We start from the raw sequence: 27,996 nt of genomic DNA, 5'->3' as shown, positions 1-27,996 counted from the left end.
TAGGAGGGGTGCAATCACAATAAAATCAAATCCCGTAACCGCTGGGTGGATGACTCACAAACTGGAGAACAATTATACCACAGAAGCCCACCACTGGAGTGAAGGTTCTGAGCCCCACATCAGGCTTCCCAACCTGGGTGTCTGGCAACAGGAGAAGGAATTCCCAGAGAATCAGACTTGGAAAGCTAGCGGAATTTGACTGCAGGACTTTGACAGGACTGGGGAAAACAGAGACTCCACTCTTGGAGGGCACACACAAACTAGTGTTCATATCAGTACCCAGGGAGAAGGAGCAGTGACCCACAGGAGACTGAACCAGAACTACCTACCTGCTAGTGTTGGAGGGTCTCCTGCAGAGGCGGGGGGTGGCTGTGGCTCACTGCAGGGACAAGGACACTGGCAGCAGAAGTTCTGGGAAGTACTCCTTGGCATGAGCCCTCCCAGAGTCTGCCATTAGCCCCACCAAAGAGCCTGTAGTCTCCAGTGCTGGGTCACCTCAGGCCAAACAACCAATAGGGAGGGAAACCAGCCCCAGCAATTAGCAGACAAGCAGTTTAAAGTTTTACTGAACTCTGCCCACCAGAGCAACACCCAGCTCTACCCACCACCAGTCCCTCCCATCAGAAAGCTTGCACAAGCCTCTTAGATACCCTCATACACCAGAGGGCAGACAGCAGAAGCAAGAATAACTACAATCCTGCAGCCTGTGGAATGAAAACCACATTCACAGAAAGACAGACAAAATGAAAAGGCAGAGGACTCTGTACCAGATGAAGGAAGAAGATAAAACCCCAGAAAAACAATGAAATGAAGTGGAGATAGGCAACCTTCCAGAAAAAGAATTCAGAATAATGATAGTGAAGACGATCCAGGACCTCGGAAAAAGAACGGAGGCAAAGATCGAAAAGATGCAAGAAATGTTTAACAAAAACCTAGAAGAATTAAAGAAAAAACACTTAGAAGAATTAAAGAACAAACAAACAGAGATGAATGACACAATAACTGAAATGAAAAATACACTAGAAGGAATCAATAGCAGAATAACTGAGGCAGAAGAACGGATAAGTGACCTGGAAGACAGAATGGTGGAATTCTCTGCCGCAGAACAGAATAAAGAAAAAAGAATGAAAAGAAATGAAGACAGCCTAAGAGACCTCTGGGGGCAACATTAAATGCAACAACATTCGCATTATAGGGGTCCCAGAAGGAGAAGAGAGAGAGAAAGGACCTGAGAAAATATTTGAAGAGATTATCATTGAAAACTTCCCTAACATGGGAAAGGAAACAGCCACCCAAGTCCAGGAAGCGCAGAGAGTCCTATACAGGATAAACCCAAGGAGAAACATGCCAAGACACACAGTAATCAAACTGACAAAAATTAAAGACAAAGAAAAATTATTAAAAGCAACAAGGGAAAAACGACAAATAACATACAAGGGAACTCCCATAAGGTTAACAGGTGATTTCTCAGCAGAAACTCTACAAGCCAGAAGGGAAGGCATGATATATTTAGAGTGATGAAAACGAAGAACCTACAACCAAGATTACTCTACCCGACAAGGATCTCACTAAGATTCGATGGAGAAATCAAAAGCTTTACAGACAAGCAAAAGCTAAGAGATTTCAGCAGCACCAAACCAGCTCTACAACAAATGCTTAAGGAACTTCTCTAAGTGGGAAACACAAGAGAAGAAAAGGACCTACAAAAACAAACCCAAAACAATTAAGAAAATGGTATTAGGAATACATATATTGATAATTACCTTAAGCGCTCCAACCAAAAGACACAGGCTCACTGAATGGATACAAAAACAAGACCCATATAAATGCTGTCTACAAGAGAACCACTTCAGACCTAGGGACACATACAGACTGAAACTGAGGGGATGGAAAAAGATATTCCATGCAAATAGAGATCGAAAGAAAGCTGGAGTAGCAATACTCATATCAGATAAAATACTTTAAAATAAAGAATGTTACAAGAGACAAGGAAGGACACTACATAATGATCAAGGGATCAATCCAAGAAGAAGATATAACAATTGTAAATATATATGCACCCAACATAGGAGCACCTCAATACATAAGGCAAATGCTAACAGCTATAAAAGAGGAAATCGACAGTAACACTATAATAGTGGGGGACTTTAACACCTTACTTACACCAATGGACAGATCATCCAGACAGAAAATTAGTAAGGAAACACAAGCTTTAAATGACACAATAGACCAGATAGATTTAATTGATATTTATAGGACATTCCATCTGAAAATAGCAGATTACACTTTCTTCTCAAGTGCACACGGAACATTCTCCAGGATAGATCATATCTTGGGTCACAAATTAAGCCTCGGTAAATTTAAGAAAATTGAAATCATATCAAGCATCTTTTCTGACCACAACGCTATGAGATTAGAAATCAATTACAGGGAAAAAAATGTAAAAAACACATACACATGGAGGCTAAACAATACGTTACTAAATAACCAAGAGATCACTGAAGAAATCAAAGAGGAAATCAAAAAATACCTAGAGACAAATGACAACAAAAACATGATGATCCAAAACCGATGAGATGCAGCAAAAGCAGTTCTAAGACGGAAGTTTATAACAATACAATCTTACCTCAGGAAACAAGAAAAATCTCAAATAAACAATCTAATCTTGCGCCTAAAGGAACTAGGGAAAGAAGAACAAACAAAACCCAAAGTCAGTAAAAGGAAAGAAATCATAAAGATCAGAGCAGAAATAAATGAAATAGAAACAAAGAAAACAATAGCAAAGATCAATAAAACTAAAAGCTGGTTCTTTGAGAAGATAAACAGAATTGATAAACTGTTAGCCAGACTCATCAAGAGGGAGAGGACTCAAATCAATATTATTAGAAATGAAAAAGGAGACGTTACCACAGACACTGCAGTAATACAAAGCATCATAAGAGACTACTACAAGCAACTCAGTGACAATAAAATGGACAACCTGGAAGAAATGGACAAATTCTTTGAAAGGTATAAACTTCCAAGACTGAACCAGGGAGAAACACAAAATATGAACAGACCAATCACAAGCAATGAAATTGAAACTGTGATTAAAAATCTTCCAACAAACAAAAGTCCAGGACCAGATGGCTTCACAGGTGAATTCTATCAAACATTCAGAGACGAGCTAACACCCATCCTTCTTAAACTCTTCCAAAAAATTGCAGAGGAAGGAACACTCCCAAACTCATTCTACAAGGCCACCATCACACTGATACCAACACCAATCAAAGATACTACAAAAAAAGAAAACTACAGACCAATATCACTGATGAGTATAGATGCAAAAATCCTCAACAAATACTCACAGACAGAACCCAACAAGACAAATAAAGGATCATACACCATGATCAAGTGGGATGTATCCCAGGGATGCAAGCATTCTTCAATATATGCAAATCAATCAATGTGATATACCATATTAACAAATTGAAGGATAAAATCCATATGATCATCTCAAAAGATGCAGAAAAAGCTTTTGACAAATTTCAACACCCATTTATGATAAAAACTCTCCAGAAAATGGGCATAGAGGGAACCTACCTCAACATAATAAAGGCCATATATTACAAACCCACAGCAAATATCATTCTCAGTGGTGAAAAACTGAAATCATTTCCTCTAAGATCAGGAACAAGACAAGGATGTCCACTCTTGCCACTATTATTCATCATAGTTTTGGAAGTCCTAGCCACGGCAATCAGAGAAGAAAAAGAAATAAAAGAAATACAAATTGGAAAAGAAGAAGAAAAACTGTCAGTGTTTGCAGATGATATGATACTATACACAGATAATCCTAAAGAAGCCACCAGAAAACTACTAGAGCTAATCAATGAAATTGGTAAAGTTGCAGGATACAAAGTTAATGTACAGAAATCTCTTGCATTCCTATACACTAACGACGAAAGGTCAGAAAGAGAAATTAAGGAAACAATCCCATTCACCACTGCAACAAAAAGAATAAAATACCTAGGAATAAACCTACCTAAGGAGGTAAAAGACCTGTACTCAGAAAACTATAAGACACTGATGAAGGAAATCAAAGATGACACAAACAGATGGAGAGATACACCATGTTCTTGGATTGGAAGATCAATGTTGTGAAAATGACTATACTATCCAAAGCAATCTATAGATTCAATGCAATCCCTATCAAATTACCAATGGCGTTTTTTACAGAACTAGAACAAAAAATCTTAAAATTTGTATGGTGACATAAAAGACCCCAATAAGCCAAAGCAATCTTGAGGGAAAAAAACGGAGCTGGAAGAATCACACTCCCTGACTTCAGACTATACTACAAAGCTACAGTAATCAAGATGGTATGGTACTGGCACAAAAACAGAAATATAGATCAACGGGACAGGATAGAAAGCCCAGAGATAAACTGACGCAGCTATGGTCAACTAATCTATGACACAGGAGGATATACCATAGAGAAAAGACAGTGTCTTCAATTAGTGTTGCTGGGAAAACTGGACAGCTACATGTAAAAGAATGAAATTAGAACACTCCCTAACACCATACACAAAAATAAACTCAAAATGGATTCGAGACTTAAATGTAAGACTGGACACTATAAAACTCTTAGAGGAAAACTTAGGAAGAACACTCTTTGACATAAATCACAGCAAGATCTTTTTTGACCCACCTCCTAGAGTAATAGAAATAAAAACAAAAATAAACAAATGGGACCTAATGAAACTTAAAAGCTTTTGCACAGCAAAGGAAGCTATAAACAAGACAAATAGACAACCCTCAGAATGGAAGAAAATATTTGCCAAAGAATCAACGGGCAAAGGATTAATCTCCGAAATATATAAACAGCTCATGAAGCTCAATATTAAAAAACCATACAACCCAATCACAAAATGGGCAGAAGACCTAAATAGATATTTCTCCAAAGGAGACATACAGATGGCCAAGAGGCACATGAAAAGCTGCTCAACTTCACTAATTATTAGATAAATGCAAATAAAAACTACAATGAAGTTATCACCTCATACCAGTTAGAATGGGCATCATCAGAAAATCTACAAACAACAAATGCTGGAGAGAGTGTGAAGAAAAGGGAACCCTCTTACACTGTTGGTGGGAATGTACACTGATACAGCCACTATGTAGAACAGTATGAAGGTTCCTTAAAAAACTAAAAATGTAATTACTATATGACCCAGCAATCCCACTACTGGGCCTATACCCGGAGAAAACCATATTTCAAAAAGACACATGCACCCCAGTGTTCATTGCAGCACTATTTACAATAGCCAGGTCATGGAAGCAACCTAATGCCCTTCGACAGACGAAGGGATAAAGAAGATGTGGTACATATATACAATGCAATATTACTCAGCCAAAAAGGAACGATATTGGATCTTTTGTAGAGACATGGATGGACCTAGAGACTGTCATACAGACTGAAATAAGTCAGAAAGAGAAAAACAAATATCATATATTAACGCATATACGTGGAATCTAGAAAAATGGTACAGATGAACCAGTTTGCAAGGCAGAAATAGAGACGCAGATGTAGAGAACAAACGTATGGACACCAAGGGGGGAAAGCGGGGTGGTAGGGCTGGTGGTGTTGGGATGAATTGGGAGATTGGGATTGACATATATACACTAATGTGTATAAAATAGATAACTAATAAGAACCTGCTGTATAAAAAAATAAATTAAAAAATATTTTAATAAAAAGTCATGAAGTAAAAAAGAATATTTATTAGAGCTATCCATTACTTTCCTTACTCACAAAGGCTGTTCTAGGTAGGTAGCAATGTATTGACAGTAACATAACAAAACCAATTCAAAGTAATTCAATACAAGTCTATTTAAAAATTACATACATGTAAATTGTGGTAAAATTGAAAAAAAATTTTTAGGCTTCACACAGAAAACCAAAATCAATGTTTTCTATGATCTCCCCAGTTAATTTTGATTTTCCTTAAGATTTGACGAGAGGCCACAAAATAGGCACATTTATTAATCAATTATAATAGTATTTGTCATGCAAATAGGATTTGCTAGCCTTATTTCCATATGCAGCAATGTTGGACAGCTTAGAGTTCTGGGTCATAAATTACAATAAAACCTGGATCTTCTGTTTTTTGCAATAACAAATTTTGTTTCTTATAGTTAACTAGGAGTTAACAACATTTATCACTTAGAATATTTCTATTAATTAATAAAGCTGGAAAGATATTGCATATCTATTCTAGTAGTTTTAACTTTTTCTTAGAGCAGAATTATTTCATTTAAGGAAAACATCTAGAACTTCATTAGCCAAGATGAACAAATGCAGAGTTTCTACAACTGATAGGGAGCAATAGGTGATCCTCCCCACACCCCTCCAAGGAGTACTTTCATTTCCTCAACCTAGTTTAAACCTTCAGTGCTGAATGAAGTGTCAATATAAAAACAGCTTGAAAACAATGGAGTTGTCTATTCTCCTTATTTCACTCTTCTGGAAACAAAGACACAGAGGTATCTAATGAGGGAGTCCTAACCATCCCCCATGTTTCTTAACTTCCAAGCCATGCCCTTCTCTATCACACTACAGTACTCTATTTTCCTCTCGTAGAATTGGGAAACATAAACCCTGAACATGAAAGAAATTATTTATGGTTAGTTTGGAATTCTCTTCTGTCTAAAAGTTGTTTACTCTGAAGTGTGAGATTTCCCTCTATGGTTCACCAGCTAAAAGCTGCATGGATTGGGCTGAGTATTTCCTAATTCTGTAATCAGGGATTGATTTACATTGTTGACAAATGCATCCTTTAGAATCCCAAGGTATACTTTAAATGTTCGAAGTTGTGGAAAGAGTATAGTGCACTGAGAACTCAAATACAATGTTAATACGCAAACTTTGTTGGAGAGGAAAGGCATGAATAATCATAAGAAAATAGATTTTAAATGTCATGAATTTCTTGTTGGGCAATAACGAGGAGGCTGGCTAACCACAGTGTATTGTACAATGAAAACATTTCTTCCAGAATGTCCTTTAGGGTTATTTATGAATAGCTACCACTTTCCCCTCCATGCTCTGGCAGCCACCATTTTTTTCCCAGTATTTTACACATTTTATCTTACTTATTCCTTAAAACAGTTTTATTGAGATTATGACCATAGACAGACAGGCAGGCTTTGAACCTGGGTATTTAATACTCTACCTCCATGATCTCTGTTCTCTATGCCTCCTAAACTTCAGACTGTGTGGACAATGCTGACATTACTGCAACTCAATACTGAGAATGTACAGAATGCTTCTCACCTTAGACCAGTCACCCATTCGCCACACGTAGCACTTGGAGTAATCCTCACAGTCCTCAGCCTCCCTGGGTCTGGTGGAGAGGACGCATTTCTTTCTGGGGTTAGTACACCTCACGGTCCGATGACGTACACCTTTGCCACACTTCACTGAACACTGGAAGATAACAGCAGAGAAGTGTAGATAAAGCTGGTGATTAAGAGATACAGACTGATGGTGGGAATGTAAATTGATACAGCCACTATGCAGAACAGTATGGAGGTTCCTTAAAAAACTAAAAATAGAACTACCATACGACCCAGCAATCCCACTACTGGGCATATACCCAGAGAAAACCGTAATTCAAGAAGAGTCATGTACCAAAATGTTCATTGCAGCTCTATTTACAATAGCCAGGACATGGAAGCAACCTAAGTGTCCATCGACAGATGAATGGATAAAGAAGATGTGGCACATATATACAATGGAATATTACTCAGCCATAAAAAGAAATGAAAGGGAGGTATTTGTAGTGAGGTGGATGGAGTTAGAGTCTGTCATACAGAGTGAAGTAAGTCAGAAAGAGAAAAACAAATACAGTATGCTAGCACATACATATGGAATCTAAGGAAGAAAAAAAAAGGTCATGAAGAACCTAGTGGCAAGACGGGAATAAAGACACAGACCTACTAGAGAATGGACTTGAGGATATGGGGAGGGGGAGGGGTAAGACGTGACAGGGTGAGAGAGTGGCATGGACATATATACACTACCAAACGTAAAATAGATAGCTAGTGGGAAGCAGCCGCATAGCACAGGGAGATCAGCTCGGTGCTTTGTGACCACCTAGAGGGGTGGGATAGGGAGGGTGGGAGGGAGGGAGATGCAAGAGGGAAGAGATATGGGAACATATGTATATGTATAACTGATTCACTTTGTTATAAAGCAGAAACTAACACACCATTGTAAAGCCATTATACTCCAATAAAGATGTTTAAAAAAAAAAAAAAGAGATACAGACTGATGATCAAATTACGTTAGGAATTGGTTCTCATCATCTCTCACAAGCCTATCACCCACATAAAGGCCAGAATGAAGGAGAAGGAAAAGGAGAACGCCAGGCTACAGCCCAGCATCAGAGGCCAGGTGGAGCTTCGGCATAGTGCTAGGGGTGAATGGGTTTCAGGAACACAGGACCATTACTACAGACAGTCCTGTAACACAGGGATTGTTTATGAAAGACAAATAGTAAACAACGATCAAAGTGTAAAACGCTAAACCTGACTGACATCAATTTTTTGCACATAATTACATAAGGAAATTCATTTTATTTCTGCTAAGATTTAGTTTGTTTTAGCCTTAAGCAGTGTTTGTGAAAAATGACAATTTCTAAGAGAATATCATTTCTCAAAACTTTTCTTAAAGCTAAAACAGAGAAAACACAGCAAAAACAAAACAGTTTCTTTACATAATTATACACCCCTAGAAATAATCATTCTCAATGGCTATATGGATTGAAAATATAATTCAGTTCAAAATAAGTTTAGTTCATTTCATGAATAATTGATGCTTGACTGACAGTGTGACATAACAGGTATGAAGCATGTAAGATGTAACTGACCATCTCGTTTACATTTATGCTCCCCATTATGGAATATGCATAAAGCTTCCCAGTTTTACAAAGTTATGCATCACTGATTATCTGGACACAGGAACCAAAATGGCATTGGGTGGGAGACAGGAGAGGGAGGGGGGCATCAGAGATATAGCAAAACTTGAAAACCTAATTTATATCTGTGTCTAAAAAAGATCCAAAGAAAGAGCTGCAGGTATGCACTTAGCAAGAATGTAGTAGAGGAATAACCATGCAGATTCCAGTAGTTGTCTTCCTGAAAACTTAAGCATAGAACTCCTGAAGTTTTAAATACAATAAAATTTGCACAAATGCCTCATTGTCTCATAATTTATGGTTTGCATTTGAATATCCTGAGCTTTAAGGTGGACTACATGTGTGATTTGGCATTTTAAGATTTACATTTTTATTTTTTGCAGTCAAAACTAACCTTGATCCATAAACTCAATTTTTATATTAAATCAAGACAAAAGAGACATTTTTAAAATTGGTACATTGCATTGACCTATTACTTCTCCTACCTGGTGCCAAAAATCTGTATGGTAGGATATTTCTGACCTATTTCCTCCTGAAGAGTTTGGAGAAATGCTCCTTAGGCTGAAGGAAGGGTATTTCTGTTTCTCTGATGTTCACATGAGTCTTTTCTCCAGACTGTACTCATCCATTTTCATGTAAAATTGGACAATCCATTCATTCTCAAAAGTACTCATTACAAATGAGGAAGAATCTATGCCAGAGTGAGATATAGCTTAGAAAAGTAAGACAAGAGAAAGTCACACTATTTGCTAGTGCGTTTTTTTGGGGGGAGGTTGGGTTAATTGAAGAATATTTCCAAACCTCATTATCTAAGATATTTTATCCTCAATTTTCAAAAGAATGGCTACTTATTGCAGCCTAGCATTTTCTATTTGTCATTTTTACATCTTAGCTAATATTCTGAAATTAAGCATATTTTGCTCTGGGTGTGTGTGTGCACATGTGTCTTTGTGTACACATATGCGTATACAAGTGTGAGGGTGTTTATGTGTGTGTGTGTGCATACACGCACATGCTCACCTAAAATGTTCCAGAGCAGTTAGTAAATATAAGTAATGACTGGTGTTATCATAAGATATGTATCATGATAACAGAAAATAAGCATACAGTTTGGCATGGAACAAAGCTGCATGCTACATACTACAAGCTGGTGGGTGTATGGTGCAGTGAGCCTGGCAGCACTGGGTTCAAATCCTAGCTCCAACACTAAGCAGGACTTTGGGTAAACTATTTAGTTTCTCTGAGCTGTAGTATTTCACAAGGGTGAAACTTCAGTTTTTTGCATTGCTGATTAAATATCAACAAGATACTAAATATGAAGTAAGAACAGAATCCCTGCTCACAGGAAATGACTGTTAAATGTTAATATCCTTTCTTCTCCTTTCTCTTCTAATGCTCAGGAATATGAGTCAAATGTGTATTTTCTTTTTTTTTTTTCAACATCTTTATTGGAGTATAATTGCTTTACAATGGTGTGCTAGTTTCTGCTGTATAACAAAGTGAATCAGCTATACATATACATATATCCCCATATCTCCTCCTTCTTGTGTCTCCCTCCCACCCTCCCTATCCCACCGCTCTGGGTGGTCACAAAGCACCGAGCTGATCTCCCTGTGCTATGCGGCTGCTTCCCACTAGCTATCTATTTTACATTTGGTAGTGTATATAAGTCCATGCCACTCTCTCCAAATGTGTATTTTCATATGTGTCCACTAAAGAGTATACTCATGGTAAAGAAATAAAAAAGCTGGATTCTAAAATGTATATAATATATGCTCTTGATTATGTTATAATAGTCACAGAACAAAGAATAAATCTGTTTTTTTCCTACTTTCAAAATTATTTATAATGAATGTATTCCTTTTATTACCAGAAAAACCAATAAATGGTGCTAAAACTGCCATGCAGAGAGACTCTGAACATGATAAAACATGACCTTATATAGGCTAAGAGTAAGAAAATCAGAGGGAAACGGAGAAGCATCGGGGTGGGTACCGCACCTCGGACCACACGCCTGCCTCCCACACGGTCATGCAGTCCTGGCCCTCGCAGCGCTGGGTGGAGGCCGGCTTGGGCCCGGCGCAGTCCCTCTCCCGGGCTCTCATCAGGGTTCCATTGCTCAGCTGCTGGGTACAGGCCACTTGTCTGCTCTGCATCCCTTTTCCACAAGTTCGTGAACATGGGGTCCATTCTGTCATCATCCATCTAAAAGTAAAGCAAGAGTCACTGAAACAAGTTAAAAGATATCTACTTACTACATATTTTGACATGGCTAGAATTAGCAGAATGTTTACACAATAGATTTATACCTTTTTTTTTTTTTTTTTTACTAATATTTGAGTTTTCCCTAAGACACCCAGGCTTTCTATTGCTTCTCCACACTTCTCATCTCAGGGCCTTGCTCTTATTAGAATCTCAAAGGATGTATTAGACTCCGTCCCTGTCATGCTGCACGCTTTGCCTGCTGCTGCCCGTCACGTCATATTGCCATACTGAGGTACCTAACAAGTATAAAATTGCTAATATACATGAGTTGGTCCTATTCTTTGCATTTTGAATCTTCACAGTTACCCCACATATTAGGTACTACAACTATCGTGGCCTTTTACAGAAAGGGAAACCAAGGCAAGGAGAGGTGTAGTAACTTACCAAAGGCCACAGGTTGTGGAGTCAGAATTTGAAATCAGGCTGCAGACTACCTCACAAAGGGACATGTGCAGGTATTTGCAAGTAAAAGAAGCCTGCCACGGAGAACTCCCTGCTTATCTGGAGGAAGTAATCACTAATGTATTATGCCCATCACCTGCAACCAGATTGCTGTTAACACGATAACATTTGCACTGCATTACTGCCTCTAATGAAGTTCCTGTCTGCTCATCTGTCAAGTATTATGCAGACCTACCATTTTGCTTTGGAGTCCCCTAGTGGATTTTTCCTAAAGTGAATATTTATCTTCCAAATTTATTTCAGTTTCTGCTTCATCTTTCTGCACAAGGATACCTAGGCTATAAGCACAATTTAAACCCATCTATATGCCTTTCCCCTCAACTAGGGAACCAACCATGGAACTATGGAAGACACCACTGAAAAGAGAAGTATTTGCAATTTCATGAAATCCTAATTTTTTAAATAAAATAAATTTTAGAAATCCTTAGTATAATGATAAAAGGTTACTTTTTTTCATTCCTTGGAAAGCTGCTGAAAAATAAGAACAAAAATATGAAACATTGTAGTGAGAGAAAACATTTTATATTTTAGAATTCATCTAATTGGGAATTATCTCATTTCCTCATCTTCAAGACTCCTTCTTACAAAGCTATTTACTAGTGCATTAATATATTTTATATTTGGTACATAGGGTTACATCAGGCCATTTGGTGACTTTTTCAAAAAATGTGAATGGTAATTAGAATGTTTTTTACCATGGTGGGGAAAAAAGAAGAAGCAAGAGGAACAAAAGCTGTGCTATGCCAGTAAATCTTGGAAAGATTTCCTGTGATGACCCCTCAGGATTGCCCATGTCCATTTCTTACTTTCCAGTATTTTGGTTAACCTCACTGACATTGCTTCTTGGTGGTTCAAAATACACTGCCTCCTTTTCCAAGGGAAAGAAGATAATAATTGCAACAAAAAGACTTCCAGTCTCCAGTTGCAAAAATTTCTCACTCCGAAATGTATCAACCTTTTAAAACTATTCATTTTACCAAGTCATTACCAAGGCATTTTCCCCCAAGATAGCTGAGGTCAGTGAATGAACAATAAATGGTGTGTCCTGTACATTCTGATTCTTCACAGACCAGGTTAGGAAGTGACAAATATGCTCTAGTCCTCAAATCCAGGCCATTCAAGATTCCTGATATATCAGAAAAAGCTCCTGCTCTTTTATCCAAATGGGAAAGCTATATGGTATATAAAAGAAATGGTGTTTTGAAACATTTTAATAAATTATTTAACATAAGATAAATTAGCATTTTAATGTCTATTAAAAGAGATTAAAAAAAGAGAAAGATAATTCTTAGGAATAGTAATAACAACAACAAAAAAATCCAGGTTCTTTAGCTGACAGGGCAAAAGCTAAAAACTCAGCATCTGTTATCTGCCTAGCAATGAATGGAAAAGACCCAAGGACCTGACTGTAGGCAACAATATTTCCCTAGGTCACCCTTTCTGTTGATTACTACCCTGCCTTATAAAAAGACGTAATTAGGTAAGGAGAGAAGATGGCGGAAGAGTAAGACGCGGAGATCACCTTCCTTCCCACAGATACAGTAGAAATACATCTACACGTGGAACTGCTCCTACAGAACACCCACTGAACGCTGGCAGAAAACGTCCGACCTCCAAAAAGGCAAGAAACTCCCCCCGTACTTGGGTAGGGCAAAAGAAAAAAGAAATAACAGAGACAAAAGAATAGGGACGGCACCTGCACCAGTGGGAGGGAGCTGTGAAGGAGGAAAGATTTCCACGCACTAGGAAGCCCCTTCGCGGGCAGAGACTGCGGGTGGCAGAGGGGGGAAGCTTCGGAGCCACGGAGGAGAGCGCAGCCACAGGGGTGCGGAGGGCAAAGCGGAGAGGTTCCCGCACGGAGGAGCGGTGCCGACCAGCACTCTCCAGCCCGAGAGGCTTCTCTGCTCCCCCGCCGGGGCGGGCGGGGCTGGGAGCTGAGGCTCGGGCTTCGGTCGGATCGCAGGGAGAGGACTGGGGCTGGCGGCGTGAACACAGCCTGAAGGGGTTAGCGCTCCACAGCTAGCCGGGAGGGAGCCCGGGAAAAAGTCTGCAGCTGCCGAAGAGGCAAGAGACTTTTTCTTCCCTCTTTGTTTCCTGGTGCGCGAGGAGAGGGGATTCAGAGCGCCGCCTAAACGAACTTCAGAGATGGGCGCGAGCCGCAGCTAACAGCGCGGATCCCACAGCAACAGGGGCGCAGAGGAAAAAGCGGAGAGACTCCCGCACAGAGGCTCGGCGCCGAGCAGCGCTCACCAGCCCGAGAGGCTTGTCTGCTCCCCCGCCGGGGCAGGCGGGGCTGGGAGCTGAGGCTCAGCTTCGGTCGGATCGCAGGGAGAGGACTGGGGCTGGCGGCGTGAACACAGCCTGAAGGGGTTAGCGCACCACAGCTGGCTGGGAGGGAGACCGGGAAAAAGTCTGCAGCTGCCGAAGAGGCAAGAGACTTTTTCTTGCCTCTTGGTTTCGCTGCGCGCAAGGAGAGGGGATTCAGAGCGCCGCCTAAATGAACTCCAGAGAAGGGCGCGAGCCGCGGCGATCAGCGCGGACCCCAGAGACGGGCGTGAGACGCTGGGGCTGCTGCTGCCGCCTCCAAAAAGCCTGTGTGTGAGCACAGGTCACTCTCCACACCGCCCCTCCCGGGAGCCGGTGCAGCCCGCCACTGCCAGGGTCCCATGATCCAGGGACAAATTCCCCGGGAGAACGCACTGCGCGCCTCAGGCTGGTGCAACGTCACGCCGGCCTCTGACGCCGTAGGCTCGCCCCGCCTCCTCTTACCCCTCCCTCCCCGCGGCCTGAGTGAGCCAGCGCCCCCGAAGCAGCGGCTCCTTTAACCCCGTTCTGTCTGGGCGGGGAATAGACGCCCTCAGGCGACCTACACGCAGAGGCGGGTCCAAATCCAAAGCTGAACCCCAGGAGCTGTGCGAACAGGGAAGAGAAGGGGAAATCTCTCCCAGCAGCCTCAGAAGCAGCGGATTAAAACTCCACAAACAACTTGATGTGCCTGCATCTGTTGAATACCTGAACAGACAACGAATCATCCCAAATTCAGGAGGTGGACTTTGGGAGCAGGATATATTAATTTTTCCCCTTTTCCTTTTTTTTTGTGAGTGTATATGTATATGCTTCTGGGTGAGATTGTGTCTGTATAGCTTTCCTTTACAATAGCTTTATTTTACTTCATTATATTATAGCCTCTTTCTTTCTTTCTTTCTTTCTATTTTTTCTCCCTTTTACTCTGAGCCGTGTGGACGAAAGGCTCTTGGTGCTCCAGCCAGGCATCAGGGCCGTGCCTCTGAGGTGGGAGAGCCAACTTCAGGACACTGGTCCACAAGAGACCTCCCAGCTCCACGTAATACCAAACGGCAAAAATCTCTCAGAGATCTCCATCTCAACATCAAGACCCAGCATCACTCAATGACCAGCAAGCTACAGTGCTGAACACCCTATGCCAAACAACTAGCAAGACAGGAACACAGCCCCATCCATTAGCAGACAGGCTGCCTAAAATCATAATAAGGCCACAGACACCCCAAAATACACCACCAGACGTGGACGTGCCCACCAGAAAGACAAGATCCAGCCTCATCCACCAGAGCTCAGGCACTAGTTCCCTACACCAGGAAGCCTACACAACCCACTGAACCAACCTTAGCCACTGGGGACAGATACCAAAAACAACGGGAACTACAAACCTGCAGTCTGTGAAAAGGAGACCCCAAACACAGTAAGATAAGCAAAATGAGACGACAGAAAAACACACAGCAGATGAAGGAGCAGGGTCAAAGCACACTAGACTTAACAAATGAAGAGGAAATAGGTAGTCTACCTGAAAAAGAATTCAGAATAATGATAGTAAGGATGATCCAAAATCTTGGAAATAGAATAGACAAAATGCAAGAAACATTTAACAAGGATGTAGAAGAACTAAAGAGGAACCAAGCAATGATGAAAAACACAATAAATGAAATTAAAAATACTCTAGATGGGATCAATAGCAGAATAACTGAGGCAGAAGAACGGATAAGTGACCTGGAAGATAAAATGGTGGAAATAACTACTGCAGAGCAGGATAAAGAAAAAAGAATGAAAAGAACTGAGGACAGTCTCAGAGACCTCTGGGACAACATTAAACGCACCAACATTCGAATTATAGGGGTCCCAGAAGAAGAAGAGAAAAAGAAAGGGACTGAGAAAATATTTGAAGAGATTATAGTTGAAAACTTCCCTAATATGGGAAAGGAAATAGTTAATCAAGTCCTGGAAGCACAGAGAGTCCCATACAGGATAAACCCAAGGAGAAACACGCCAAGACACATATTAATCAAACTGTTAAAAATTAAATATAAGGAAAACATATTAAAGGCAGCAAGGGAAAAAAAACAAATAACACACAAGGGAATCCCCATAAGGTTAACATCTGATCTTTCAGCAGAAACTCTGCAAGCCAGAAGGGAGTGGCAGGATATACTTAAAGTGATGAAGGAGAAAAACCTACAACCAAGATTACTCTACCCAGCAAGGATCTCATTCAGATTTGACGGAGAAATTAAAACCTTTACAGACAAGCAAAAGCTGAGAGAGTTCAGCACCACCAAACCAGCTTTACAACAAATGCTAAAGGAACTTCTCTAGGCAAGAAACACAAGAGAAGGAAAACACCTACAATAACAAACCCAAAACATTTAAGAAAATGGGAATAGGAACATACATATCGATAATTACCTTGAATGTAAATGGATTAAATGCTCCCACCAAAAGACACAGGCTGGCTGAATGGATACAAAAACAAGACCCATATATATGCTGTCTAAAGAGACCCACTTCAGACCTAGAGACACATACAGACTGAAAGTGAGGGGATGGAAAAAGATATTCCATGCAAATGGAAATCAAAAGAAAGCTGGAGTAGCAATTCTCATATCAGACAAAACAGACTTTAAAATAAAGACTATTACAAGAGACAAAGAAGGACACTATATAATGATCAAGGGATCGATCCAAGAGGAAGCTATAACAATTGTAAATATTTATGCACCCAACATAGGAGCACCTCAATACATAAGGCAAATACTAACAGCCATAAAAGGGGAAATCGACAGCAACACAATCATAGTAGGGGACTTTAACACCCCACTTTCACCAATGGACAGATCATCCAAAATGAAAATAAATAAGGAAACACAAGCTTTAAATGATACATTAAACAAGATGGACTTAATTGATATTTATAGGACATTCCACCCAAAAACAACAGAATACACATTTTTCTCAAGTGCTCATGGAACATTCTCCAGGATAGATCATATCTTGGGTCACAAATCAAGCCTTGGTAAATTTAAGAAAACTGAAATCGTATCAAGTATCTTTTCCGACCACAACGCTATGAGACTAGATATCAATTACAGGAAAAGATCTGTAAAAAATACAAACACATGGAGGCTACACAATACATTACTTAATAACGAAGTGATTACTGAAGAAATCAAAGGGGAAATCAAAAAATACCTAGAAACAAATGACAATGGAGATACGACGACCCAAAACCTATGGGACGCAGCAAAAGCAGTGCTAAGAGGGAAGTTTATAGCAATACAAGCCTACCTGAAGAAACAGGAAACATCTCGAATAAACAGCCCAACCTTGCACCTGAAGCAATTAGAGAAAGAAGAACAAAAAAACCCCAAAGCCAGCGGAAGGAAAGAAATTATAAAGATCAGGTCAGAAATAAATGAAAAAGAAATGAAGGAAACAATAGCAAAAATCAATGAAACTAAAAGCTGGTTCTTTGAGAAGATAAACAAAATTGATAAACCATTAGCCAGACTCATCAAGAGAAAAAGGGAGAAGACTCAGATCAATAGAATTAGAAATGAAAAAGGAGAAGTAACCACTGAAACTGCAGAAATACAAAAGATCATGAGAGATTACTACAAGCAACTCTATGCCAATAAAATGGACAACCTGGAAGAAATGGACAGATTCTTAGAAATGCACAAACTGCCAAGACTGAACCAGGAAGAAATAGAAAATATGAACAGACCAATCACAAGCACTGAAATTGAAACTGTGATTAAAAACCTTCCAACAAACAAAAGCCCAGGACCAGATGGCTTCACAGGTGAATTCTATCAAACATTTAGAGACGAGCTAACACCTATCCTTCTCAAACTCTTCCAAAATATTGCAGAGGGAGGAACACTCCCAAACTCATTCTACGAGGCCACCATCACCCTGATACCAAAACCAGACAAAGATGTCACAAAGAAAGAAAACTACAGGCCAATATCACTGATGAACATAGATGCAAAAATCCTCAAGAAAATACTAGCAAACAGAATCCAACAGCACATTAAAGGGATCATACACCATGATCAAGTGGCGTTTATCCCAGGAATGCAAGGATTCTTCAATATACGCAAATCAATCAACGTGATACACCATATTAACAAATTGAAGGAGAAAAACCGTATGATCATCTCAGTAGATGCAGAGAAAGCTTTCGACAAAATTCAACACCCATTTATGATAAAAGCCCTGCAGAAAGTAGGCATAGAGGGAACTTTCCTCAACATAATAAAGGCCATATATGACAAACCCACAGCCAACATTGTCCTCAATGGTGAAAAACTGAAACCATTTCCACTAAGATCAGGAACAAGACAAGGTTGCCCACTCTCACCACTATTATTCAACATAGTTTTGGAAGTGTTAGCCACAGCAATCAGAGAAGACAAAGAAATAAAAGGAATCCAAATCGGAAAAGAAGAAGTAAAGCTGTCACTATTTGCAGATGACATACTATACATAGAGAATCCTAAAGATGCTACCAGAAAACTCCTAGAGCTAATCAATGAATTTGGTAAAGTAGCAGGATACAAAATAAATGCACAGAAATCTCTTGCATTTCTATACACTAATGACGAAAAATCTGAAAGTGAAATTAAGAAAACACTCCCATTTACCATTGCAACAAAAAGAATAAAATATCTAGGAATAAACCTGCCTAAGGAGACAAAAGACCTGTATGCAGAAAATTATAAGACACTGATGAAAGAAATTAAAGATGATACAAATAGATGGAGAGATATACCATGTTCCTGGATTGGAAGAATCAATATTGTGAAAATGACTCTACTACCCAAAGCAATCTACAGATTCAATGCAATCCCTATCAAACTACCACTGGCATTTTTCACAGAACTAGAACAAAAAATTTCACAATTTGTATGGAAACACAAAAGACCCCGAATAGCCAAAGCAATCTTGAGAACGAAAAATGGAGCTGGGGGAATCAGGCTCCCTGACTTCAGACTATATTACAAAGCTTCAGTAATCAAGACAGTTTGGTACTGGCACAAAAACAGAAATATAGATCAATGGAACAGGATAGAAAGCCCAGAGATAAACCCACACACATATGGTCACCTTATCTTTGATAAAGGAGGCAAGCATATACAGTGGAGAAAAGACAGCCTCTTCAATAAGTGGTGCTGGGAAAATTGGACAGGTACATGTAAAAGTATGAAATTAGAACACTCCCTGACACCATGCACAAAAATAAACTCAAAATGGATTAAAGACCTAAGTGTAAGGCCAGACACTATCAAACTCTTAGAGGAAAACATAGGCAGAACACTCTATGACATACATCACAGCAAGATTCTTTTTGACCCAGCTCCCAGAGAAATGGAAATAAGAACACAAATAAACAAATGGGACCTAATGAAACTTAAAAGCTTTTGCACAGCAAAGGAAACCATAAACAAGACCAAAAGACAACCATCAGAATGGGAGAAAATATTTGCAAATGAAGCAACTGACAAAGGATTAATCTCCAAGATTTACAAGCAGCTCGTGCAGCTCAATAACAAAAAAACCAACAACCCAATCCAAAAATGGGCAGAAGACCTAAATAGACATTTCTCCAAAGAAGATATACAGATGGCCTACAGACACATGAAAGAATGCTCAACATCATTAATCATTAGAGAAATGCAAATCAAAACTACAATGAGATATCATCTCACACCGGTCAGAATGGCCATCATCAAAAAATCTAGAAACAATAAATGCTGGAGAGGGTGTGGAGGAAAGGGAACACTCTTGCACTGTTGGTGGGAATGTAAATTGATACAGCCACTATGGAGAACAGTATGGAGGTTCCTGAAAAAACTACAAATAGAACTACCATACGACCCAGCAATCCCACTACTGGGCATATACCCTGAGAAAACCATAGGTCAAAAAGAGTCATGTACCAAAATGTTCATTGCAGCTCTATTTACAATAGCCAGGACATGGAAGCAACCTAAATGTCCATCGACAGATGAATGGATAAAGAAGATGTGGCACATATATACAATGGAATATTACTCAGCCATAAAAAGAAATGAAATGGAGGTATTTGTAATGAGGTGGATGGAGTTAGAGTCTGTCATACAGAGTGAAGTAAGTCAGAAAGAGAAAAACAAATACAGTATGCTAACACATATATATGGAATCTAAGGAAAAAAAAAAAAAGGCCATGAAGAACCTAGTGGCAAGACGGGAATAAAGACAGACCTACTAGAGAATGGACTTGAGGATATGGGGAGGGGGAGGGGTGAGATGTGACAGGGTGAGAGAGTGTCATGGACATATATACACTACCAAATATAAAATAGATAACTAGTGGGAAGCAGCCGCATAGCACAGGGAGATCAGCTCGGTGCTTTGTGACCACCTAGAGGGGTGGGATGGGGAGGGTGGGAGGGAGGGAGATGCAAGAGGGAAGAGAAATGGGAACATATTGTATATGTATAACTGATTCACTTTGTTATAAAGCAGAAGCTAACACACCATTGTAAGGCAATTATACTTCAATAAAGATGTTAAAAAAAAAAAAAAAAAGATGTAATTAAAGCAGCCGCATAGTACAGGGAGATCAGCTCGGTCCTTTGTGACCACCTAGAGAGGTGGGATAGGGAGGGTGGGAGGGAGGGAGACACAAGAGGGAAGAGATATGGGGACATATGTATATGTATAACTGATTCACTTTGTTATAAAGCAGAAACTAACACACCATTGTAAAGCAATTATACTCCAATAAAGATGTTAAACAAAACAAAACAAAACAAAAACACGTAATTACAGAGTTCAGATGAAAAGCATATAGTCCGGCTCGTGCAAAGGGCATTATTGAACATTATTGAAAGTATTGAAAGTAATGTACGTTTTTCTCTTGCATATTCTTTTACATATCATTTTTTTATTCTCTGGAAGCATATTTTTCCCTTTGAGGGAGAGGGAAGAATTGTTAGAGCACGAATGCAAAGAAAGGAAAAAGTAGATAATCAGCTTTTGATACCTTAAATACACTGAGTCTATAGAAAAGCAAGTCTTGAAATTTCAGCTTTGTAGAGGAAGACAAGATTTTCCAAATTCTTTTAAGCTCTCGTTAACATAGCATGAGCCAGATCTGGAGGGCTTAACAATTGAGTTTTACAATAAGCCAGAAATAGAAGGAACTTGGGATGCAGTGCTACATCTGAAGGGGAAGGTGGGGGAAGAGGGAAACCAGAACTGAGCTTTAGAGATTACTGAAGACAGAAAAGCCTAAATATAGTTAATCGGCAACTCTGTTTCTCCCTCTCCTTTCACTTCCCCATACACTGTGGTGGAAGGTCACGAGGAAGATTATATTAGTTAGAGAGCGCTCCAAAGCTACAAAGTCTCTGCATATCCAAGTTGCAGTATATACACATTCCCTGTGACTCCACTGCAGAAACTATTGGGAGAGGAGATCAACTGTTTGACTCCCTAAGAACTCACAAATACACCCTAACTCACTGAGCTTCAACAAATCCCTGAGTGTCAGGATAGAATAAAAGTCTGTGTCTCCATATTCTAGAGGAATCAATCCAGTCTCAGACTCTTTTTGTCATTCTGTCCCACAAAGTTTTGAGGACTTTTGACACTGGGGCTGAGTTCCACTCAAGCCCAACATTTATTTTTATATGAAAGCACAGAGATTTTCGGGAGCCCTGTGCCTGAAACCGTTCTGCACAGCCTTGCTGCAAGCCCACCCCAAAATCATACTAAGGTTCCATTCACCCATCTCTGCTGGTTACTGAGGCATAGCCTTTCTTTTACACCACTTTAAGGTGCTCAGCACTGATGTTCTATCCCCTACTCATGAGTTTCTTGCCTGCTTTGTTGCTTATTACTCACTGGGGAAGCCACATGGGACCGAAGCAACCAACTGTCGAATAACTAGGACCCAGGTCGGGAATCTGGTGATCAGAGATCAGGAACCAAACAGTTTGCCTTGGGGACTCTGGGGCGAGGAAGTGAGGATCTAGCCTTGGGGACCAGAAGGACCAAATGCCCCCACTGTTGTGTAGGGGACTGGGTCCTGGCCAGTCCCACTTTAGTTTATATCGTCATTGGCAAGTGCTTAAAACACCATTTTCGAGAATTTAGGAATGAGTAGCTGAATTCAACCAAATAACCAGATTTTTGAAGAGGTGACCAACAGGTTACCAAATACTTTTAAATACTCCCCTGCCATCCAGTTAGGAGATGTCTTCACACTGTGGACAGCAGCTAAAGTTGAGGTCAATCCTAACTTTGCTTTTCTAACACTCATTCCATCAAGTTGATTATCTTTCTTTCTTAGACCTTGCTTATTTAAAGCCTTACATTTTGGTACATATCCACTGCATTGTTTTTAAGAAAATGGGATTTTGTTAATGAGTGGTGGGACAGGGTTACCTTGTTTGGCACGGTTGCTCATTGCACTTGCGAATCTGTGGCTCTGGCTTGGTTAAGTATTTGCATTTCTTATTGTCCACAATGCTGATATTTTTGTTCATGATTTTCGTGCAAGACACTGTTGTCTTCCTTTCTCCTGAAAAGAGCAAATAAACATAAAAAAAATGTTATTTTAGGCCTCTATGCAATGGACTTATTGCATAGTCTTATATACATGTTTATTTAAGGTATTCCTAGACTTGTAATTTTCATATTTTAAACAAATTTTAGGTTAGATCAATGAGGATGGTATTATTTATAATTTACATAACAAAATGTATCTCTAGGCTTAAGGAAGATGAATGGTAATTTTTTTTCTTGTTAGCAATTAAATGGCAAGCTTTATAATACAAAGGGATTATGGTGCATAAGTTGATAAGACGTTATTTAAAGATTTTTATAAAGGCCTGTGCCATATTTTAGCAGTCAGCGGTGGAAAGCAGTATTTGTATAAAACCTTTGTGCTGTCAAGAAAGCACATAAACATGCATATAAACGTGTGCACATTTTATCATCTGGCTGTACACCATCGGGGGGTAAGTTCTGGGAAGGAAGCTTATCTTGAATATAACTCAGACCTTTATTCTTGTCACTTCTGGTAAAGACCCCAAGAATTCAAGAAATCCTCATTCCCTAATGATTATCCTGTTCTCTAAGAAAAGCCATGGGAGTTTTCCCATTTTCCACCAGCTTTCAGAAAACCGGCTTTTCCCCTTTCTCTGGTAAGATAAAGTCTGATTATAAAAGGTAAAAGTGACTATTTGTATGTTGTATTCATTTTGCTTAGGGCCCTATAAGCACACTTGCTTGACAACACTTTTATTATTTCATCTTACACTGAAAAAGCCTACTACATATGTGCTGATTCTGTTTCTCTAAAAAAGTTTAAATATCTACATAGGATTTAATAATTTAATTTAACTTGTTTGACATTATAAAATAATTAAATCAGCCAATAATTTTAAAGCCAGACAGGTCATGAAGGATTAAGAAAAAAAAAATCACAAGTCTTTTGGGTCACTATTGAAGGGCCCATTAGTTGGGATCCTATGACTATCATGCAATGATAATTAGGAAGCTCAGAGCATTCATACTGGTCATGCCAAACAGGACAGCCCGGGCTTGTGGCAGAGAGGTCACTCTGTTCTTTAATTAACACAGAAGGAGGCTGGCATCAAGAAAGGATGGAGAGAGAGAGAGAAAGCTACTTTGAATAACTTTTGAGTATCTTTTACTTTGACTTGAGGGGGATTGGGAGAGACAGGGGTAACCAAGTGGAAGGCAAAAGAATAGAAACAGGTTCAGGGTCTTTCCTTGATTACCCTCTCAACAGCACTGAGCATAGTCCCATGACAACTTGTAGTATAAAAACATGACTACATCTACATACATATGTGGATTAACTAATAATTATATCTGTGGTCACTGCATGTCATGTTATTGAAAACATTTAGATCTTTAATTCCATCTTCTAGCATAGGCAGCACAAGGTTGGCTAAATTATTTTCTATCTGGAGAATCCCAGAGTTCTGGAGCAATGCAATTTTTTTCTATGGGAGCTCAAGACAGACAAGAGTGCCAAGCAGGTAAAAGGTCTTTTCCTTCCAGAGGGAAAAGACATGCCTTCAACCAGGACTCTGTGGCACTCAGGGAAGGGTGCACCAGTGGGCTAACAACGGGGAGGGCCTTGAGATGGACATCCAACCATAGATAAGTAAAAGGTGCCCCCTAGGTGCTCCTTTCTCCACCGAGAATTTGCCTTGGAACAAGGGTGCATGACTTGGCAACTGGAGCATGGGCTGGATTGCGGTCCCTGGGGCAAGGACTTTATGTGGAGCGCCAGCTGCCTAACTGATGCAACAGCTATGTCTCAGAGGTCCACTAGCCTGACCTGTGCAGCTCATGCAGTCAGGCAAGCTTATGCTAATGTGTAGAGGAAAGGCAACCTTACAAGCCCAGGGCAAATGTTTAGGGGCTGTCCAGGTAGGTCAAGAAGGGTGGGGTGAGGCATTAGACTTAATCATAATAGTGTTCAATACCCACCAACTTCAAATAATTTTCAAATAAGCTGCTAGAGAAGCAGAAATGACTTATGATGTTGATTTTTCTTCACAGAAAAAAACTGGCTTTACTAGATAGGAGTTACCTAAATGTGAAAATTTGGGAAGTTTTTGGTCAACGTCCACCTAGTTTCCTATGCCTCAGGTGCTCCTATATGACCTTTATGAAATAGGTGTAACACAAATTTTGTATAATGCTAGCATATGTAAGTATTATTTCTACATGACAATGATGCCTACCTAAAAGTAGGATTAAAATAAATGTTGCTTTTATGAAATATAAATGTTACTTTTAAAATCTAATTTAAAACCTCATAGTTATCAGACACTCTTTTATAGAATAGATGTAGTTGTCTAAACTAATTTAAATTTAATGCTTTTTGACAACTACAGCACAAAAAGATGACAGACAATATCCAGAAAGCCTTTGCTGAACTTCAGTGTAGCCACGGAATGAGTAACTCAGAGCTAATTACACTGCATTTTTTCCTTTACTCAGAAAATATCTAACCTTAGTTATGTTGGCCCAGAGGTAACATATTGAGCTTTTGAAAAAAATCTTTTAAGTATTGATATATCAAAAGAGATACAGGTACTGGCACCGTTACAGGGAGGACCTTACTGGTGCTCTAAAAAAGTATGAAGGCATGTGAGCATGAACTGGAACATTTCCACCGACATTGTAGCAAAGACCCTCACATCATAAGTTTTTTGGCAGCTAGAAGAGGGATTAGCCCTACTTTTTAAAAATTTCATTGAACAAAGACAAAAGAATCAAGAAAAGAAATCTAATGCTCAGCTACAGGCACATTATGCCTATGAAAATACAACTAGGATCTTAAAGCCATACAGAAATGTTATTGTTTGATTTATGTCTCTTATATATTTTTATGTCCCAGCCAACACAGGAAATTTCCATTATAGCATCTAATAACAGTATTTACAACGCATCCAGTACTGTGGAACCAAGGGATGAACAGAAAGTGATGAAGTAACTGGCCTTCTGCCTGAACCTTGAGTAGCTGCAAGCTGTTGACAGTGTATTATTTGCTTTATGGCAATTAATTTCATCTCTGAGTCATTCCCACTAAATCAGTATTGGGGAAATTTGTTTTGAACATAATTACAAATAAAATACACTAACCATTATATATTCATCCTATTACCAAATTTGGGCAAAATCTGAAAAGGAGGGGTAATTTTTATTTACAGATTCTTTGTTCTCTGAAGACACTGAACAGAGTACATATTATGTTGTGTTCCTTCTTTTCCAATCTCAGTGATAAATTGATTTTTTTTTCTATGCTCTGTATTTAACTCATGAAATGGAAATTTGTAATAAAACTAGAGTCTACTCAGGTAGATCACATTTCTAAAACCTGCATCATACATGTAGAAACAATCTGGGGAGTGGGTTCAGTGTTTTAATATGCATAACTGAAATTCTCTGTATGTTATGGGACATTTCAAAATTTTAAAAGGAATTTTACTTTTTAATTTTGAAATAATTGTATACTCACATCTACTTGTGAGAAATAATAAAGAGAATCTGAATACCCTTTTCCAGTTCCCCACAGTGGTAATGACTTGCAAAACTATAGTACAGTATCACAACCAGCACACTGATGTAGATATTGTCAAGATGTACCGTATTTCCATCACCACAAGAATCCCTCCAGTTACCCTTTTAGAGCCACACCCACTTCCCCTACCATCCACCACTCAATAAGTCCCGGCAGCTACTAACCTGTTCTTCATTCCTATAATATTTTCAAGAATGCTTTGAAAACTGTTATATACAGTGTATATACAGTGTATAACTTTTGGGGACTGACTTTTTTACTCTGCATGATCCCCTTGGAGGTACATCTTCATTGTTGTATCAATCATTTGTTTCCTTTTACTGCCAACTAGTAACTCCTGCTGTGGATGGACCACAATTTGTACAACAATTCATCCAAACGTTTTACTAAAACTGGGAAAGTCTATAAGAAAGAGACTATATATATTCATCTGTCTTTACATTTTTCTTTAAAAATTTTTACTTAATTATTTTCTATTGAACTAACAATGACTAGCAAGCAATTGAACCAAAAGTAAAAATACTTTAATGAGGAAGAAGGTCTTTTTTCTGAGCACTTCTTAGAGTTGCATAAAATGGTGGTTATTTTTTAAGTGTACATTTTTTAACCTGAACAACTTCAAAAATCATGTTATGTCCTTTAATTTCTAGCCATTCTTTTTACATTTCTATAAAACATTTTTTCCCTCAAGGTTTGGGCTTAATATTAAAATGACAATTTCATTTTTTATTTTAATAAAAAATTGTATTTTGTATTGTTCATAACACTCAATAAACAATCCAATGTGATCTTGTCATTTCCATACACACAAATATTTTAATGGAATCCCCTAACCTTCAAGTTTAATTTAACTTGAGTGCTAGCATAACACTTAAGTACCTTCATGAATTACCTTCTTTCTACTTTTTTGGTCAAATAATTTCCCACAGCTTGATCCTCGTATTTTTCACCCTAGTAATAAACATTCTCACTAACCCCAGGGCCTTTGCACCTATGCATATCCCTGGAAGGCTTTTTACAACTCCCCATATCACTCTGTATGGTGTTTTTTTATTACCTAACCCCTACTAGGTGGACAGTAAATTTTCTAAAAACAGAAAGTGCTCATCTTTGGATCATCCAGCAAAAGTGCGAGTACAGTCAGTATTGGTAAAGGAATCAACAAATGAAATATAAACATGTAATTCAAGCCCAAAGTACTTTCTGCACTAAGAGGTTCATCTCAACACTGTGTTTCCTAAGATGGTAAAAAATCATGTGCAAACTAAATGAATAATTATGGGGAATAATTATATATGGCAAATCTAATACATGGATTATTATTTAGGTGTTAAAATTCAAGTTTATAAAGAGTTGACATTAATATAAACATTCCTATTAATTTAAGTAAAGAAAGCATCAATAGGATACAAAATGGCACTAAATATTACTAAAACAAAATAATGCAGAGAAGAGCAAAAATATATTTTGGTGCGTTTTCTTTGGCTAATAACATTTACTTTGGTACATGCAAAGTGCCTGTGAAAGGGAAAAACAGGAAAAAAAACCAGCACCCTTAATAAGATACAGGTATTGGTATACTGAAATACTTCCTCAATTTGGACCCCAAAACTTGGATGCCTCCTGAGAACTTGGTCATGGACAAGGAAAGGCATGTCTAGAAGATATCACAATACAAGGCTTACAGCATGAGAGTCATAAGCTAGCAGGATTTGGACTAATGTGAAGAATGTGGAATGCTGACTTATTTTTTTCCCCTTCAAATTGTATCTATTCAGATTTCTTAAAAGCATGTTTAACTCTTCATTTATTTCAAAACACGTTATTAAATTTGGGGGCCTTCATTCAAGGTTTTATTTCATTAATTCATCTACTAGTTAAAAG

The 27,996-nt window shown here is 39.0% G+C and overlaps 1 protein-coding gene across 1 annotated transcript in view; it reads right to left on the bottom strand.

Annotated features, from left to right (window-relative positions):
* ADAMTS19 (ADAM metallopeptidase with thrombospondin type 1 motif 19) overlaps positions 1-27,996 on the bottom strand; it is a 296,035-nt gene that overhangs the window by 20,784 nt on the left and 247,255 nt on the right. Inside the window, exons 19-21 of the mRNA XM_068534394.1 lie at positions 22,431-22,566; positions 10,958-11,162; positions 7,313-7,465 (exon numbers count right to left, since the gene is read on the bottom strand). Coding sequence (XP_068390495.1) covers positions 7,313-7,465; positions 10,958-11,162; positions 22,431-22,566 — 494 coding nt within the window. The remainder of the gene's footprint in view (positions 1-7,312; positions 7,466-10,957; positions 11,163-22,430; positions 22,567-27,996) is intronic.

This window comes from Eschrichtius robustus, chromosome 2 (genome assembly GCF_028021215.1).
Source record: "Eschrichtius robustus isolate mEscRob2 chromosome 2, mEscRob2.pri, whole genome shotgun sequence".
Taxonomy (NCBI): domain Eukaryota; kingdom Metazoa; phylum Chordata; class Mammalia; order Artiodactyla; family Eschrichtiidae; genus Eschrichtius; species Eschrichtius robustus.
Note: the sequence above shows the minus strand (reverse complement) of the source record. Positions and strands in the feature narration are given on the sequence as shown.